General features: G+C 33.6%; 1 protein-coding gene across 3 annotated transcripts; it reads left to right on the forward strand.

Moving 5' to 3' along the window:
- The first annotated feature begins 335 nt into the window (after positions 1 to 335).
- Positions 336 to 17,581, forward strand: LOC116170978 (centrosomin). Of its 3 annotated transcripts, none has more exons than XM_031487576.1 (12): positions 336 to 514; positions 6,008 to 6,078; positions 7,194 to 7,381; positions 7,510 to 7,683; positions 8,209 to 8,331; positions 8,855 to 8,944; positions 10,162 to 10,306; positions 10,365 to 10,711; positions 11,466 to 11,543; positions 11,595 to 12,812; positions 14,744 to 15,926; positions 17,197 to 17,581. In XM_031487576.1, exons 1-12 carry the CDS (start codon positions 465 to 467, stop codon positions 17,421 to 17,423), a joined length of 3,894 nt encoding a protein of 1,297 aa, XP_031343436.1. In that variant the 5' UTR covers positions 336 to 464; the 3' UTR covers positions 17,424 to 17,581. The 3 variants fall into 3 exon arrangements, with proteins under 3 accessions (XP_031343436.1, XP_031343435.1, XP_031343437.1); XM_031487575.1 differs by lacking the exon at positions 336 to 514 and adding an exon at positions 2,709 to 3,079; XM_031487577.1 differs by lacking the exons at positions 336 to 514; positions 6,008 to 6,078 and adding an exon at positions 6,994 to 7,146.
- Positions 17,582 to 18,479: the final 898 nt, after the last annotated feature.

The raw sequence follows: 18,479 nt of genomic DNA on the forward strand, positions 1-18,479 counted from the left end.
GACTCCTGTTGAGCTGTACTGCCGCCCCTTAAAAGGATACAGAGAAGACCGTAAACACCATGAATATTTGTAAACAATTAGCGGAGTTCACGAGTTTACGTGTACTTTCCAGAAAGTATGATATGCACTCTAGAATTTTCTAGATACTTTTAGTTTGCTACCTATATTAGCAAATAACGGTTCCGGTTTCAAGTGAAGGGCTTATAAAATGCAATCGGTTCCGGTTCCAACTACCAACGCAACCATTGTACGTACCGAATGAACGGAGAGCTGTAAACAGTGTAAACCCACCCTAATGCATGTACATTTTTCGAGTGTCTCACATAAGTGAGGTAGTGGAGACACATCGTTTTGAATATAAACAAATATACGTTATAATTTTGCGTTTGAAATGTTGTGTGATGTGTAACGGATTTTGTTCATTGGTAGTGACTGCACGAGATTTTATTATTTTTTAATTAATCATGGCAGAAAGAAATGCAAGTAAAAGTACTACGTTCAATGAAACCGAGCCGTAAGTATAATGTCACTGTTTCACAACACGTTTTAATCACAAAAAACAAATTTCAAGAATATCCCTATAGGTAGGACCTAACATTGAACTGAATAATTTGAATATTTTAGTATGAAGTATCATAAAATTAAAGCGTATGCTATAACCAATGTATCGGGATCTCTTATAGTTTTCAAAATCTGCACTTCTTAAAGGTGATCTACGTTTGTCCTCACTTTGCAATATTAACATGTTAATTTTCTCTCCACCAGGATGTCTGGTTATATTAGAATGTGCACTTTCTTACTAGGTTTATACATTGACGAATAAAAACACTAGGTACATGGTTTATGGTAATTGTAGGAACTCCATAGCATTCGTCGGTTGGCCCGTGTGTTTGCTTGAAGTAAACAGAATCTCGGTAGCTTTTGGTGTGTGTTATTGTAACTGCACCCATTTACAATTTACCAAACACCAACAGAAAGTGCAAATTCTATTATTGTAGTGTCACTTTCTGTCTCGAGTTAACTTAAAGGAACTAATAAGCAAACCTTATTATAATGCAATCCATTACACACCTTAACAACTTCCTCAACGCAAAGATCATAATATAAGCTTTGCTCAATGGCGGTACATCATGTTTTGGGTGTCATTGATAATAACTATTTAAATTAGTAAGTGTACTTTCGTGTTGACGCCTGTGTTATACCATTGTAATAATTTATAAACGGTTCAAGATGTCTCAACGAAAATTTCTAGAACTACGACAAAGAATTATCACCAATAAATACCGGAGAATAACTTCGTGAGAAATCTGATGTGAGTTTCTAAATTATATGGAAGTTAGTGGAGGCAATTTCGAAAAATACAATCAATTTGGTTTTTACTCGAGAAGCGACTGAAGGTCGAAGCCGAAGACCATGCCTGTATTTCAATAAAAACGTTTAAAACAATATTCTCTCCACAACCGATTTCTAAGTGGGTCGGAAAAACTAGTGCTCTGCATTGATTAATGAACTCGGTCTTTTCTCTTCTATTCATAGCTTCGGTCAAAATTTCTCTCTCTGTCGGACACTAATAATTATGGGTCAGTTGCCCATTTAAACATTTATGGGAGGGTCAAAGTTGCAAAGAATTAGTTTGGCATAAACATTGGCCTCCCTCGATATAAAAATTCATTTTTTTCTTGTATATGTGTTTTTTTGTGGAAAATTATATATGGCCTACTATTTGCACAAAAAAGTTTTTGAATACATCAAAAGAACACGTGCGGAACTATTTCGGTTTTCACTGTGTTTTAAAATAAATTTGAGAGCGATCGTGATTTTTGTCACAAAATTCCAGTATAAAATCGACCATAAATTGAATGCACTATAGGCGAGTGCGAGTGCAGACACCTCTCTTATTCGCGTACTTAATAGGCACTTTGATATTTGTGACCACAAAAAATTACTACGTCTTAGAAGTCCGAACGTACGTCGTACGGCCGTTTGCCACAATAGCTAAAAATCGCTTTGACATACAAAGCTCAAATTTGAAGACCGTGACTTAGGGAATGTAGATGTTAGCTTTTGGGGATCAACTTCTTGAGCAGGGGCATGATCTGTGCACAAACAAAGTTCAGAATATTTTACTGGCTCTCTCTAGTCTAGATTGTCTAGAAAATGACAGGCTCGCCAGACAACTTCTAGCACCAGTAAAAACTAAAATACTATTTTAATGCTGAAGGTAAACAAAAAACACTGGTCATATGCAAATTACAGTAAGTTTCAAAACAAGAGAAGAACATTATACAGAATAATGTCCAACACAATATCAAAGCTTATGGCAATATTGAAAGGTTAACGACTCTGTCAATGAAAATTTTTCCATTCATTAAATGCGAATATTTTTGATGACAGGAATTTCTTAGATAGTATTATGTTTCAGACTGAAACCGTGGTGCTGAATTTATAAACTATAGGTACAATACAAAATCGACAACGCGGTAACGGAAATACAGAGATAACAGAGAGTAGGTATACTCATATACTGTCTCAAAAGTGGCGGCACGGAGTTTTCAATTAAGCTCAACTAAAGAGAAATTTTGAAACGATGCCAATGGTTGTGTTATAAAATTCGTGTGAGATAATTGGACGAGTGCGATAGAGAAAGAGATTTGGTACAGCAGCGCAAGTGCCAAAGTGATAGAATTCGTTTTCATCCCATTTCGTATTGGTGCATATCCTCCGTCTCCGCTTCTTATTTTAATTTACGATCGTAATTAGAGTACAGTACAGTACGCAGATACGCGTGTATTCCCGACCGCGTTATGGATATGATGAGTAATTGATGATAAGCGCCAAAGAGGACGTAATGCGATTTCCTCATTTAAAGTGATTTGTTATATTTGTGACATGTTGTGTGTTTAGTGATAATAATAGAATAGGTGCACTGTGCGTTTGTTGGATGTTGGAAACATACGTCGTCGCTTGTTTAATTATTTAAATTAGTCAATTAAATATCAATGGCCTTAACGAACTCTCTGAGCACATCCAATCGACCCAGAAAACTTTTGATACAACCGTCTGCTAATAGTCCATTTTGGTAATTACCAAATTTCTGCATGTTTTCAACTATGTAGGACTGTTAGTAGGTGTCTACTACAAATTAGTACCTACTGCATTTATGCCTATTCGCTTTAAGTTCATAGGAGTTAATCGCTTAATTAACACATCATTGGTTAAATTATTGAATGATACCGTTTTCTGGAAATGTTGATAGGCATTCAATAATATTTTTCCATATTTCTTGAACAAAATAATGCTTTTTTGCTCATTTGGTATGCAAAATTTACCTACACGCTATCATTTCCAGGTTTGAATACACATATTCGCATAGAGCGTTTGCCAGCTAGGAAGCAAAGAGGGATTTTTAAAACGGATTGTTTGTCTAAAACAATGAGAAAGTAATATTTTGTTACTGAGGTAATGTGGTATACAGGGTGTGCATATAAGTATGGAGAGAAATATTGGGCGATAGAGGGAACCACAACTAATATTTGTTCCACATGAACTAAAGGCCTGATAGGTTTTTAGGTGTGCCTTTTTCGATTTTGTAAAAATGTTTCTAAAATTTTTGCCTCTAGGGCAACACATCCCTAAACGAGAGTGTAAAAATTCTGATCGCGACCAAATTTGGTATCTGAGGGTTTTTGAACATGTAAATTACGATCTGAATTCTTTACCGAACAACTAAAATGGAAAGAATACCACGAAATTTGTGGTGTACGTACTTCATGAGTTTAAAGAACAAAATTGTCAAACAGTTTTTTGAACTTGATTTTCAAACAAAAGTTATGTTCATTTCAATGTTGGTTTTTCGAACTAGAGCGGTGTCCCCCGCCTACTAGTGACATCTAAATTCGCATGTAATACTGGAAAATGTTCAAAATAATAAAAGATGTCTGATTTAAGTTGATTTCATGATACCCAAAATTAAAATCGATCAAGTAACTGTAATTAAAAAATTTGATGTTAAATTAAACAAATGTCTACCTAGGTAGGTGCTTATAGCTTATTAAAATAGTTGGTTTATTATCTAACAAACAAAAACACGTTCTCTCTCTTTCTAATAGGGAAAAAAACAATCATATCAATCTGACAGTGGCCATCACTTTATTTCGAACATTTTCCTGTATCTAAGCGAATTTAGAAGACTCACTAGTAGGCAGCGGAGGAGATCAGGATCGGCTCAAAGCAAAAGTTACTTGTAAGAAAGCACTAAAATTAACGCCCCTGTGGGTCGCGTTAAAGCTTGAATAATGGGAACTTTTGGCAAGCAGAGTTTTAGAGATAGAGCTTCACATTTAAAAATTTTTGATTATTATAACTGAGATTATAACGTAAGTATCTACAAGCACAGATGCGCTTACGCTTACGGCTAAAGCCGGCCCTGCGGGGGAAAACCCGCCTTGTTAGAAAATTTTTTTAGCTTCCTATAAGTTGCGATCACCATTTTTTGAACATGTTAAAATTTTATAAATGTCGACGTTTTAGAGCAATTTTTAAAGAAGAAATTTTTTTCCGTGCGTATGTGCGGACGTTGACAATTTTCCGACTCCACGGATTTTGTTCAAATTTCGGTAATGTATACTCGTATACTGAAACGAAAAATAACGGGCCGGATTTTTGGAAAAAAATTTTGGAGCGCCGCAACGGCATTGAATTTTTTTTTTCAATAGTAACAAAAAATTGTTATTACATTATTCGAAAGACTTTCTTTTCTGTGTACAACCTACAAAAATTGTGCTAGGTTTTACTACAAAAAAATGTCAGGTGAAAAACTAAAATATTTTTTTCGGCAAAACTAAATTATTTATAATTAGGAATTAGGATTATTCATAAAATTATACGTCGCCTGGTTACATTAAAATAAAATCTAAAATCAATGGACTAACATGACCAAAAATTTAAAAAAAAAAGGCATAATTATAGTGTTCCTAAGCGGTCACCCATCCAACTATTGACCATACCGGACGTTGGTTTCCTTGGGTGATCGGACGAAAACCAACTCGACTCAATTTAACAAGATATTTACAATTTTACATATTTTTATTTTTTATTTTAATTTGCATCTGACATGCGCATGCATGCGTTTTTGTTTTACATTGTGTCATCCAGTGATTTCAACGTGGTATGGCTGTTTCCAAAAAAATGCAGTGTTCTAAAGGAAACAATTGCAGAATCTTATCTTAAAAAAAAAGAGCACACCGAGGAGCACGATTTGGGATTTAGACATTCTTTTAATCGTTTAACAGTTTTTGTATGCTTGAGTGCGTTAAGATCGCAAAGGGAAAATGCGTGTTAGTCCCGAGTTAAGAAAAAGATGCACAAAACAAACCAATTTTCAATTATGTACTAATAAAAAATCTCGTAAAAAATTTACTGTAATTAATAATTGTTTATGATGTAACTTCCAAATTACATTCAATTCTGTAAGAGTTCAACAAAAGTTTCCTTGTGGCACATTCCCAACAGCGGCCCATTAGGTAGGTAGACGTGAGCCACCGTTCTCAACAACATAAACGCTACAACTGCGGGGAATCAACTATTTTCTTTACGATATCGCCGAGGTACTGAAACATCTCGTTCTAAAATAGCAACGCAAGACTTTTATTAAATTATACAAAAGGCTTTCTTTTTCTATGTACAACCTTCAAAAGTTATGCTAGGGTTTATTTTTAAAAAAAACGGAGTAAGAAAATGTCAACATTTTTTCGCCAAAACGTTTATAGGATGTAAGACGGTCAAAAATGCTTTTTTTTTAATATCTGGTTTGAGCTAGGAGCCTGTTCTGTCAAGAATTTGGCACCTCTGGTTTTATATCGCAAAAAGCACTGATTTACAGAAAATTGAATATCCCTTGGTGTAGGTAATTCTGAAAGTAAGATAAGACAAACTGATTTTCACTTTAGGCTGATTTTTCAGTTTTTCACGCATAACATTTTTGTAATTGATTTTTTCTTGATTGCAGTGTCAGTCCAAGTCAACTGCAAGAAGTAACTTTAGATCCAGATGCAACAAATCTTTCAAGAGATTTTTCATGTAAGTGTCTTTAACCAGATGCAATGAACTCACCATAGACCCGTTATTTGCAAGATGTAGGCTCCGATTTAGGCTTAAACAAACTTCCAAAAAACGGTTTCGAATTTTCCAATTTTGTTTTAAGTAATACGCAAACAATACCCAAGGGACTAACTCACTAACTGATTAAATTTTGGTCAATACTCTTCAACTGTCACTAGTTGTCTATCTCGTTGTCTATATTAGTGCAGTTTAGGTACTTGATAGATAATACTTATGATGAAGTTATATGAAATTGTTACAGTAAATTAATAGGTACACAAATTTGGGATCGTCATGGCTAAGAAATTAGTGATTGAATGGAAATGGACGCATCTTTTTTATGCAATGTTTTTGCGTCAATTAGACCATACAGTTGGACTGCTAATTGCAACTAAAATATGATCATGGGCATGTAAGTTTCAGGATAAAATGAGTCTGTCCAAGGTTGTCCCATGAGACCTGATTTAAGAGTGTCAAAGTTAAAATTAATAAACGTCAATTAATTAATCGCCTAGAAATGCCATAAAAACAATCCAATTCTTATTTGTCAACTAGCAACTAGCAATAGTTGCACATCAGTTATAATATCGCCACTACGCAAAACGTATAGAAAATAATGAAGAGCATTTAAAGCATCCCGTGTTACTCGGTTGTTATAGAAGCTGCTCTTTACGCGATCCGAGTGGTGTTTACATGACTTTAGTTTATCCTGAGAATCGCATACCCATGACTAACAGTGCCCCTATCCGTGACCACCCATTTTGTATGGAAAGCATAGCGCTGCTGCAGTTCAGATACTGTATGGTCTAAGTTTTGTATCTACAGATTATTGCTAGGCGACCCTAAATTCAGGCACAATACCTAATTGTCGATACAAATAAAATCGCTATTTGTATCCAGATACCTGCAATCATTCTGTCATTAAAAACATATTTATCAGTTCGGAACTACAGATTCAAAATTTAATTTTTGTAAGAATGAGCAGTAATTCTTCCACGGAATCTGTGCACTCCCTCGACATATATTGGAGCGATTCCGAAATTGAAGGTTTTGTTTTATATACACAGTGTGTAACATTCTTATTTTTTTTTTAGGTTTTGCACCAAAATCTCCTAGTGATTTAACAAGTGGCCGAACTGTGAAAGAAATAGATGAACAGCTTTCGTCCCTAAAGAAGGAAAATTTTAATCTAAAACTTAGGCTGTACTTTATCGAAGAACGAATGGGTTCCAATTTGAATGTGGATAATGAAGACGTCATTCAAAAAAATATTGAATTGCAGGTATACATACATTAAAATAGAGTGATTGTTGTGTGATTTATCAAGTTTAGTGCTGCCTTAAGAATGTTTGAGTTTAAATACGCTGTTAGATACTGAAATAACCATGTGTCTCTGTTGATTTTTGATAGTTTGAGCTCGCAAATGTACAAAAAGAATTGGAAAGCAAGCAAGAACTTCTTTGTCAAGCAGCCAAAGTTATGGAAATTGAGGATGAGGAGCATAAGAAGGAAATAAGCGAAAAAAATCGGGAATTATGCTGTTTAAAAGAAAGGATCGAAGAAATGAGATTTCAATTAGAAAAGGTAATAACAGGAATATTAAAGTATTAATTTGTAATTTGTATGTGGGTGTTAACTTAGAGGAATTTGTACAGTTGTTAATATTGTTTATAGTAGGTACTTATTTAACATTTGTTTGAATCTTATTCATCAATTTTCTTTGAATTAATGGCATGTTCCTATCTTTAACCTGTTTATGAATAGTAAGTAAACGGTTTAAAGTAGACATAAGCCGTCACAGAGTTTTTGTGGGATATTCAGTCGCTCGCATCTTTAGAAAAACATAGATTGTAAACCGGGATCAAGTGTTCTGTGACCGGCAATTTTTCCTGGCGAGAGGTTTATGTAAATTTTCGAGCTAGCCTAAGCGGACAAGACACGGCAAAAAATAGGGAAAAAAATACGACCGTTTTCGTATTTTGCTGCAAGAATAGCGGACCAGCGTGCTGCATATTTCGCAACTTTTCGTAAAATGACCTTGTTTTGTTAACCAGATGTTCAGCCGTTTATTTTTTTATGGTAATTTAATACATAAAAATTATTTTTTAGGATGAAAAGGATAATACTCGTGAAGAGCTTTGGACTGAAGCTTTTAACTTAGATGCTCAACGTACTACTTCTCCAGAAATGATTAAAAAACTTCAAGCAACAATAATTGATCTTCAAAATGAGGTTTGTTTTCTTTAATAAATTATGCAGTTAAAAACAAATATCGGCACAGCTTAAATAAATAAAACATTCTCAAACCCAAGTTAGACTACAAAAACATTTTCAAGGCCATAAAGAGCTACGCTATACCCGAGGGGTTATCACGATTAATTTTCGGGGATGAAGATTTCTTTCTTTGGCACAATACAATAAATTTTGAATCAGGATCAACTAATTTTTTGTGTATAAACACAAAATTTGTGAATTTTCAAAAAATGGTGAATAAGAGGGCATGTAAAAATCTACACCAATAGGGCAAGTCTCATTTAGTTGTGCTTATCTCTAGCTATTTGTAAAAAAATTTCCAATTAGCAACGTTGCCAATTTTACATCAGCATGGTTCATGTTGGTTTACTTGAATTTGTTTCAAACAACAGCTGTTTCGAATTGGTTGATTTGACTGTAGGGGCATCAGGTTATTAGGCCGAATATACAAAAATGTTAAAAACCGTTCCCGATTATCAATTTTATTTTCTTTTAACTACAGTTGAAGCAGACACGAGAAGAAGCCGATCAGTTGCGCAGTATAGCTGACAATGCACAAACAAAATGGAAGCATTTAGAATTGCAAATTGCTGTAAGTATATAATGCATGATAAAAGAATCAAATTGTTTCGAATACTACCATCATAATCTGCACTCGTATGAATAAAGTATAATTATATTAATCTCAATGAAAATTATGATTGAAATGCTTTCAGCTGGCTATACAGGGTGGTTACTTGCGTAATGCAACATAGGGATTTCAATGTAAAATTCATAACATGCGATTATTGGCTCCCAAAATTATTTTAGAGCAAAAATGTATTAAAGTTTTTTGTAGAAACATTTTTTTACGCCAATCAACCGTATTAGTTTTCAATATTTTTCATATAAGACGGAAAATTGGAAAATTAAAACCCGCATTCAATAATCTGCGATGCCATGGAATTTTCTAAAACAAAAAGATATCAAATTATCAATTAGCAGCAGTTCGAAATGGATTTTATGATCGACTTGGTTACTGTATTGCAGTATTCGAACATTTATTGTAAATTGTTATATTAGGAAACCGATTTTAGTAATTTGGTCTTTCTTTATGTTGAATTCGCTGTTCTAAATATAATACTTTTTGATAGAATTTCATTTGTTTTATAGCAGACATTCCATGGCATGTCGGATATTGGCGTAGTTTTTGTATTATAAAATTCCATGGCATCACAGATTATTAAAAAAAGATGGGGGTTTTATTTTTCCAATTTTCCGTCTTTATTATGCAAAAAATTGAAAACTACTATGGTTGATTGACGTAAAAAAAATTTTTCTACAAAAAACCTTAATTCATTTTTGCTCTAAAATAATTTGAGGAGCCAATAATCGCATATTATGAATTTTACATTGAAATCCCTATGATGCGTTACGCAAGTCACCACCCTGTATAATAACACAAATACTGCGTTAAGTTTAGCATTAAGTTGTATTGCTTTATGCGTACACTAATGTTTTCAATTATATGTTTGCAGCCACAGTTGTCATTTATGGCGCATCAGCCGAGAGCTTGAAACTTTTTCTAAATTCTGGTGTGGCGTTTTTTATAAATCTAGACTTTCGGACGTTGTAAATTTCTACGCGAGATTTTACCTGTACCATGTAAAGAGTGTACTATTTAATTTTGAAAAATGAAGATGATTTAAAAGTATCTGATAAAATTATTTGTTAGACAAGATGATGCCAGATAAATCGTTGGCATTTTCACATTACAGTGCTGTTTATGATTGCTGTTTTCAACTAGGTGCATTCTAGTGTCTTTTACAGCCAGTTGATGCACTTAAAGAAGAATTGTCGAAAAAGTCATCCATTATCGATTCATTGAGGAGATCTTCTACTCAAAAAAATTCAGAGCTACATGATGTAAAACTTCAATTAAAAGACATTCAGAATTTATACGACAGTTTGATAGGTAAGAAAAGTAAAATGTGTGGAACTTCTGTAAGAAGATTTTAATTGCTCTATTTTAGTAAGGAGTGAAGTAGATCAATCACCATCAAAATCAAATAACGAATGTGGTCCCTTAAACGCTACCGGACAATTGATTCCAGAGGAGGTCACTGAATTAAAAAAGAATCACTTTAAAGCGTGTAAAATAATTAAAACAATGATACATAAAAAGAAGGATTACGTTGATCAAATCGAAAAGCTGCAAAAAATGGTTCAAGAAGGGGCAGATGAAATTCAGTCTCTAAAGAAGAAAATATGTGACATGACAAATAATACGCAGTTCGAATCGAATAAAAAATCCATTAAAGATAAAGTATCGGAATTAAATCTGACTGCGGGCTGGCATCCATCTTCTTCTATTGAGGAGGTATTCAACATATTTGAAAAATAGCGTAGCTGCTAGTAATTTATTGGGTTGTGCATAATAACTGCTTACTAACAATGTTTTGCTTGTACTTTGCCGATGTGTTTCTGCATGTAATTGTATTCAACGAATGTGGCCCCCATGTTTCAATACTTTGTCAAATTTAAGATTGCTGATGGTATTAGACCTACTCCATTGTGCACGATTAAAATATTATAATAAGCGCTTTTTGTATTAATATATGAGGTGGCTTCTATTTTTTGAATTTATAGTTCTGTTTTGGCTCTCAAAGAGACTATTAAGCACTGTTTCTCTTTGATCTGTATTTTTTAGCTGCTTTTATTTGTTAAGTTTTTTTTAGAAGTAGCGTAGAGCATGGTGGCGAAGGTAAGGTGACTAAACTATTTATCACACTGTAAACGTTGCTGATGTGGTTTAGTGAATCGAAAAAAAAAGACATAGAAAATCTGACCTTGCATACACCATCATGCGGTAAAAGCACACGACCGAGCTTGAATTAATAGTTACATCATTTTCAGTTTTGGATTTTTGCATTGAATGGCCATAAAACACCTTACGTTCGCAATTTGCAAAACACACATAAGGCTAACACAAAATGAAATTTGTTATAGAATAAAATACCTTCATTCATTAATTTCTTATATTATTAATAAAGGGGGCACAAGTTTGCTTTTGTCTTTGTTTACTGTTTTTGTGTTACTTGAGCTACTTATTTTAATAATTATGGTGTTGATAGAAAGCGATAACCGAAGACCATGCTGATCTTACCACGCAGTATAAAATCCTCGTTGACGAGCTCGAGAAAAAGATTGAGGTACTTTTTGAATTACAGTTTTACATTTCGATAATGGTTATACATTTGCAGGTATTACACGCGACACTGCAACATAAAGATAGCCACATTGGGCTGCTTAATTTGGAGATACAGGAAAAGGCGAATTCTATTATCGACCTTGAATTCGAATTGTTGGCACAAGTGGAGGGTATTAATGAAAATGAGTCGAACGATGAAAAACAAGACATGTCAAAGGAAAAGTTACTCGAAGAAAAGGATGAGGTTATCCAAAAACTGGAAGGCGAATTGCGTAAACGCACCGGCGATCTACAGGGAATTGTTAATAAAGAATTGTGGGAGAAAAATAGGACAATTGAGAAATTGCAAACAATTATTAAGGGAAAAGAGGAAGCATTGAGTAAAATTGAGAAAACAAACAATAATACAGAACTGCAATTGAAAATACTTAAGCAACGAATTAACGAACTTGGGATTCACATAAATATTCCTTTAGAATTGGCCTCGTCGGATGAAATTGAATACCACAAAGAAAAGGATCACCATTTACTTTTGCAATTAGAGAAATCTGAAAAGATGAGGAGAGATTGTCAAGAAATGTGTTGTATTTTGAATAATCGTCTGGAAGAACTCTGTCATTTTTTACAGTCGCTTCTTCAACATAAATCGATACTGGGTTTTTTAGGCCATCAACAAACGCAGAGGTTGCACGAGGCAATTAACAAAAGTTTAGAACTTTCGCAAACATTATCTAGCAGTATTTTAATTGACGTCGATCAAAGTTTACAACAGTTATGCAATATTACCAATTTATTGAATTCAACACGCACTGACAGTGTTATTCATTCATTTGAAGATGATAATTCTGTACTCAGCATTGTGCCTTCAGATGTCACTTTAACTTATCACAATCATTTAACTAGCATCAATAATGAAAGGGACTTAGTTATCGTCTTACGTGAACAAATTGCAAATTTACAACAAATGGAATCGAGAGATTCTAAACTGGATAAACTGAAACCGGAGACTTCTCAATCATTAAGAATGCAACAGTTAGATAATCAGTCGGAGTCAGAATCATGGTCCGAGCCTGATCGTAGTGTGTCATTGGCACGAATTGGTTTACAAGGTGATAGCTTGAAATGTGGAAATATTAGCTCAACCAATAAAACACCGTCCAAAAGAACCACTTTAGTAGAAAATAAGCAGACTATTATGTTATTGCAAGAACAAATTTTGGAACTTGAAATGAAACTGACGAAAAGTGAAGAACGGTTGAACAACGTTCAGGTTAGTATACAGTGTGTCCCAAATCGCGTGGGATTGCATGGTTAACTTTGTTATTATTAAAGATAGAGAATTGGTTAAATGGGCAATGTTTTGCAGTTTTGGATGCTTATTTAAAATTTCCTTATGGAAATTCAAAATGTCGCATAGGTTCGACGTAAATTGAAAAAAACTAAAATTGGTCATTTCCTTGAATGTCTTATATCATCGAAAGTACAAGAGATATAAAAAAAAGTTTTATATAAAAGTGACTGTCTTTGATACGCTTGATTTAGAATTGATGTCAAAAAAAAATTCAAGATGATCACTTTTGAGGAACATTTACTTCCTAAAGTTAAATAGGCGCTATATGGGATTTTTAGATTACTTGATAGATTTTTTAATTCTCTTTTCAACGAGCCATCATAACATAAGATTGAAAATAAGATACCAGTTATATGAACGGTTTTTATATTTTAATCAAGTAGGCTGTGATGAATTAAAAAAAAACAAAACAAAATCTATTCGAGCCAGCAAAACAATGAAAATAATTACATCAGATGTTTAAAAAATCAGGGGCGCACTCATGAGAGGGGGGTTTGGGCATTACAACTCCCTCCAAAATTTTATATAAGTAGGCCTAGAAAAATTTTGATTTTTATAACATCACTTATTGCTATCTTGTTATTCATACTTACATACCTACAAATGGTGGTATAACTTACAAACTATCCCCTCGAAAAAATGTCATGGCATTATCCGGAAAAACACATTTCAAGATACTTTGCTTTATTTTACACAATGTATTACCATTGATGCATTGTCCCAGGTCATATTTTGTAGGTCAGTAGGCGGTTTATCCGCAAGAATATCGAAACTAACAGTTTTACCAGTCCGAGTATATGGACAGATGAATCTTATTTTTCTAACTGCAGAGTGTTCAAATTGACATAATGAACACTATATTCGTCACAGGAAAACCTACATGTTGTAGTTTTACGCCGAAATCAAGTAATATTTTTTTAAATTAATGTATTTTATGGCATAATGGGAATTCATGTAATTGGACCGGTAATCTTCGTTGGATTTTTAACTGCTCACCATGATTTACAAATTCTCCAATAAACTTCCTTAAAGGATTTTTCTCGACAACGTATGTTTCGAAGGAAGGGTTAGTTTATGCTACCTACCAACAAACTAGCTGCTCAGGTCACAATTCACGAATTATGTACAGTACATTAAATTATAAAAGTAAGTACTTAATTAAAAAATAAAAGTAAAGTGAAAGTAGCTACCACTACAATAATAATAATAATCATCAATGGCAACACGTTGCCTAAACTAACCTGTCTTGAAGTGAATTTAACTAATAATGGCCAGTATTTTGGTGTAATTGTTTTCATTGTTTTGTTGCCTCGAATAGATTTTGTTTTGTTTTTTTTTATTCGTCACAGACTACTTGATTAAAATACAAAAACCGTTAATATAACTGGTATCTTATTTTGAATCTTATGTTATGATGGCTCGTTGAAAAGAGAATTAAAAAATCTATCAAGTAATATAAAAATCCAATATGGAACCCATTTAACTTTAGGAAGTTGGTAAATGTTCCTCAAAAGTGGCCATCTTAAATTTTTTTTTGACATCAATTCTAAATTAAGCGTATCAAAGACAGTAACTTTTATATAAAACTTTTTTTTATATCTCTTATACTTTCGATGATATAAGACATTCAAGGAAATGACCAATTTTAGTTTTTTTGAATTTACGTCGAACCTATGCGACATTTTGAATTTCCATAAGGAAATTTTAAATAAGCATCCCAAACTGTAAAACATTGCCCATTTAACCAATTCTCTATCTTTAATAATAACAAAGTTACCCATGCAATCCCACGCGATCTGGGACACACTGTATTTATTTTACATCTCAGTTTGTTAAATTATTTTTTTTAGTTGGCTTATAACGAACTTGAGAAATCATTAGGTTACGAACAGGATAAGTTGCTGGATATTAGCAAGCAGTATGAAATTAGCCAATGTGATGTCGAGAACCTCAAAGCACAACTTTCTAAATTACTATTACAAATTCAAAACACCAATTCCGAATTGGAGAAGACCAAAGTAGAAAAGTTTCATGCGGAACAACAATTGAGTCAGTTAAAAGTTACAATAGAATCTTTAGAAGAACTTAAACGCACCGTACACCTATCGTATGATACCAAGACTAAACATATGCAAAATATGTTAAATGAAATGGAAATTGAAAAAACTAAGGCGGCACAAAAGGCTGAAGATTTAGAAATAAAATTGCTAGAAACCGCGAAGCATCTTGAGCAGACTGAAGCAAAACTGCAACACACTCAATGCAAATTAGAAAACTGCCAACAGAGATATTCCAATGAATTAAATAACCTGAATTGTAAACTACAACAGCAAACTATTGCACTAAAAAACCTGTACGATAAAGAGGCCATTGTCGGTAACGAGCTTCAACAAACTCAAAAAGATAATATAAAACTAACTAATCACGCCGAGCAATTACAAATCGCTAATCGAGACAGTCGTTCAAAAATACTCTCGTTGGAAGAAAAGATTGATCATTTGCTTAAACAACTTGACGATGTTACTCTCAAAAATTCCGAATTAGTACTGGAAAAAGCAAAATTAAAAAACGAAAGTGTCATTCTAGAATCTAAAATAGTAGAGGCGAGCGAAAGGAATTTATTTGCATCACAGATTTGCATTTCTAACTTAGAACGGAAAAACTTACTTCTTGAATCGCAACTAAAAAACGTAAATAAAGGGCGAATTTTAAAGTACACACTTTCATCATCTTTGCCTAGCAATCTAAATTTATATAAACGCCAAATATCCGATCATTCGGATTACACATTGGAAGAAATTCAAGGAGATTCTGAAGATTATCGGTCGCTCAGTGTACATAATGATCTAGAGATTGTCGACGATAATGATCGCTTGCAAGCGAGTTCTTCGCCCGATTTGGGTATCGAGAGTGACCAAGGACGTTTGTCAAGTTTGGAAAATAACGCTGGTGTACAGAGACCGCTGTTACCCTCGCTTCGGATAGCACAAACTGTGAATAATTTATTGAATTCAGTGGAAAACAACATCTGCAGTAAGTTGGATCATTTTTCTTATAGTAGAACATACAGGGTGGTGCCTAGCGCGACGCAGTATAGGGATTTCAATGGTAAGAGAAAGAGGAAATGTTAAAGTTGTTTTATGCCCGCCAAGTAACGTCTTTATTTTGTGTGAAGTACCCCAATCGACCGATTCCAAGCAGTACCACAGAAGACGGAGTTGTGCGCAAGTTTCAAAGAACAGGAACAGTGTTAAATCACTGCAAGTGCAATAACGTTCAAAATGTTTGTCAAAACCATCAGGAAAACGACAATACATTCAACATTTTGGCTGCAGTAGCGGAAAATCCGAATATAAGTTTAAGAACAATTCTTCCTCAAATCAATTTCTTTTCTTCGATTATGTACTCTGGTTCCGGAAAATGATAAACAAATTGTATCTGATCCAGATGTAGCATTACATTCTCTAAAAAAACCTTACCCCATAGACCCTTTTTCTTGCGTCGGATAGTTGAAACAGAATTAAAAATGAAAATCGTTCGACGTCAAACAACAATAACTTAGATGCGATGCGTTTGTCATTTGTTATTTCAAAGCATCACTGATTTATAAAAATGTAATTTTTTATTTTGTCGATTTCTACGGTTTTGAAAAATGGAAAATTATAACTAAAAGTATGAACAGATGCAGTATTTTTTTCTCTAAAAAAAACGTATTTAGACTTTTGCTCTAAAATAATCAAGGGAGCTAGTAATTGGCTATAAAGAAATTACACATTGAAATCCCTATGCTGCGTCGCGCTAGACACCACCCGGTATAATCATGGTGATTATTTCCGTGTTAAAGAAACGTAAAACGGTACAAGTAATAATTTCCATGGTTGTATCTGAACTGTGATCACTACTCTGCAATATTATTTTCGGTTTCGGTAGTAGCATTCTCTGAAAAGCATTCGCACGGTGTGACTATTATATTTCCAAAAGTGACTAACCCAATCTTATTCATAATCAATAGAGCTGTATGAACTAAACAGTATTTAGATTCGACCAAAATTGTTTCTCAACGAGTTCACACAAACGTGCGGATTTTACAAATTGTTGTTTGTTGAACAGCATTGCATTTGGAAAATTGTAGTCTGTGGTAATTTGCCTTTGCAAATTCAGTGCTTGTTGCACAACGTAATGGATGTTGATAAAAACTACTCAATGCATCTTTGCAGAGAATAGCTACAACTACCATCAGTAGACTACAATTATTGTTTGCACAATTCACAAACGGTTTTTTTTTTACTTCTTTTGTTTTTAGAAAGTCAAAGTTGCAATGAACAAATGGAACGGATTTCAAATGAAAATGTTACACTTCGCAAACGATTGCTGAGGACAAAGCGTACTTTAGACGAGACATTAACTAGATTAACGCTGGCTAATAAACAGAAGAAAGAAGTTGAAAAATCAATTTGCAAGCAAATTCACAAAACAAGTCAGGTACTTCGTAAAGCGAAAGCAAATTTAGATTCCGGATCTGAAAATTAATTTTAAGGCATCAAACACCATAGTATGTTTGATTTCAAATAAATTTAGTTATTTAGGAAAAAATAAGTATATATGTCAATATCAGAATGTGATATCCAGCGTCTGGTGCTTAGATGTACACTATTTTTCATCTTTTACATAACCTTTTTTCGTTTTGTGAAAATGTAACTTTGAATAAAATATTTTCCCAATCTATTTGTAATAATTTTCGTTTAAGAGATACATATTTTCTTATGTATCTCTTTTTAAATGGGTACAGTAAGTTTAAATGTTTCCAATTCCAATTTATCGATATTTAAAAGAAATAAAAGTTAATATTATATTTGCAACTTTAAGCGTAAAACTCTTCTTGTACGGCATGTAACCATTGGAAAAGCTTTGAATATGTGGGTGGTGAGATTAAAGAAACCGCATGACTTAATATTTGTAGTGATTTTTTTATCAGTTTTCTGAAGGTTAAAACAATTGTTGATAGTTATCACACTTATCGAATGTTGAGAAAAAAATGTGAGGTGTGTGACATGATGCAATTGCAAAATAGTCATTTCGGTGGTATACGCCACAATACCAAGGCAGGACATGAGATATAATAGGATTAGGGATGTATGTCGAAAGTCAGTCATGTTATCCAATATGCGGGAAAATAGTATTAAAAGACTTGAAACCTGTGTCGAACAAGAACATATTTTCACACATTTATTGAGAAGAAACTGATTTTTTTGGGTTACAAAAAAATGGTATGTATGTTCATGAATTGCTTACTGTCATAACTCATTTGAGATTAGAATACAAAAACCAGGAAAACCAAAATATTTCGAAAAACATCTAGAGAAAGGTATAGAAAATTATTACCAAAAGTTGGAAGTTTTTAGAGGAGCCAACGCATCACAGAAAAATATATGGGGCATTCCACTAATCTTTTAATTTTTTCATAGTAAATCTAATATTGACTTGACTTTTACTTTACCCAGGATAAAAGATATAGAGCCTGGGCGGACTCGCCCTGTACACACAACCATTGTGAATCAATAACCACCGTCCTTTAGAAACCGAATT

Source organism: Photinus pyralis, unplaced genomic scaffold (genome assembly GCF_008802855.1).
Source record: "Photinus pyralis isolate 1611_PpyrPB1 unplaced genomic scaffold, Ppyr1.3 Ppyr1.4_LG5, whole genome shotgun sequence".
NCBI lineage: Eukaryota > Metazoa > Arthropoda > Insecta > Coleoptera > Lampyridae > Photinus > Photinus pyralis.

Excerpts from the sequence above, each read along its gene's own strand:
- LOC116170978 (XM_031487575.1), top strand. The coding sequence starts at position 3,000 with ATGGCCTTAACGAACTCTCTGAGCACATCCAATCGACCCAGAAAACTT. Across the intron at positions 3,080-6,007 it reads TCTGCTAATAGTCCATTTTG|TGTCAGTCCAAGTCAACTGC; the intron begins GTAATTACCAAA and ends TCTTGATTGCAG. Across the intron at positions 10,712-11,465 it reads CATCTTCTTCTATTGAGGAG|AAAGCGATAACCGAAGACCA; the intron begins GTATTCAACATA and ends TGGTGTTGATAG.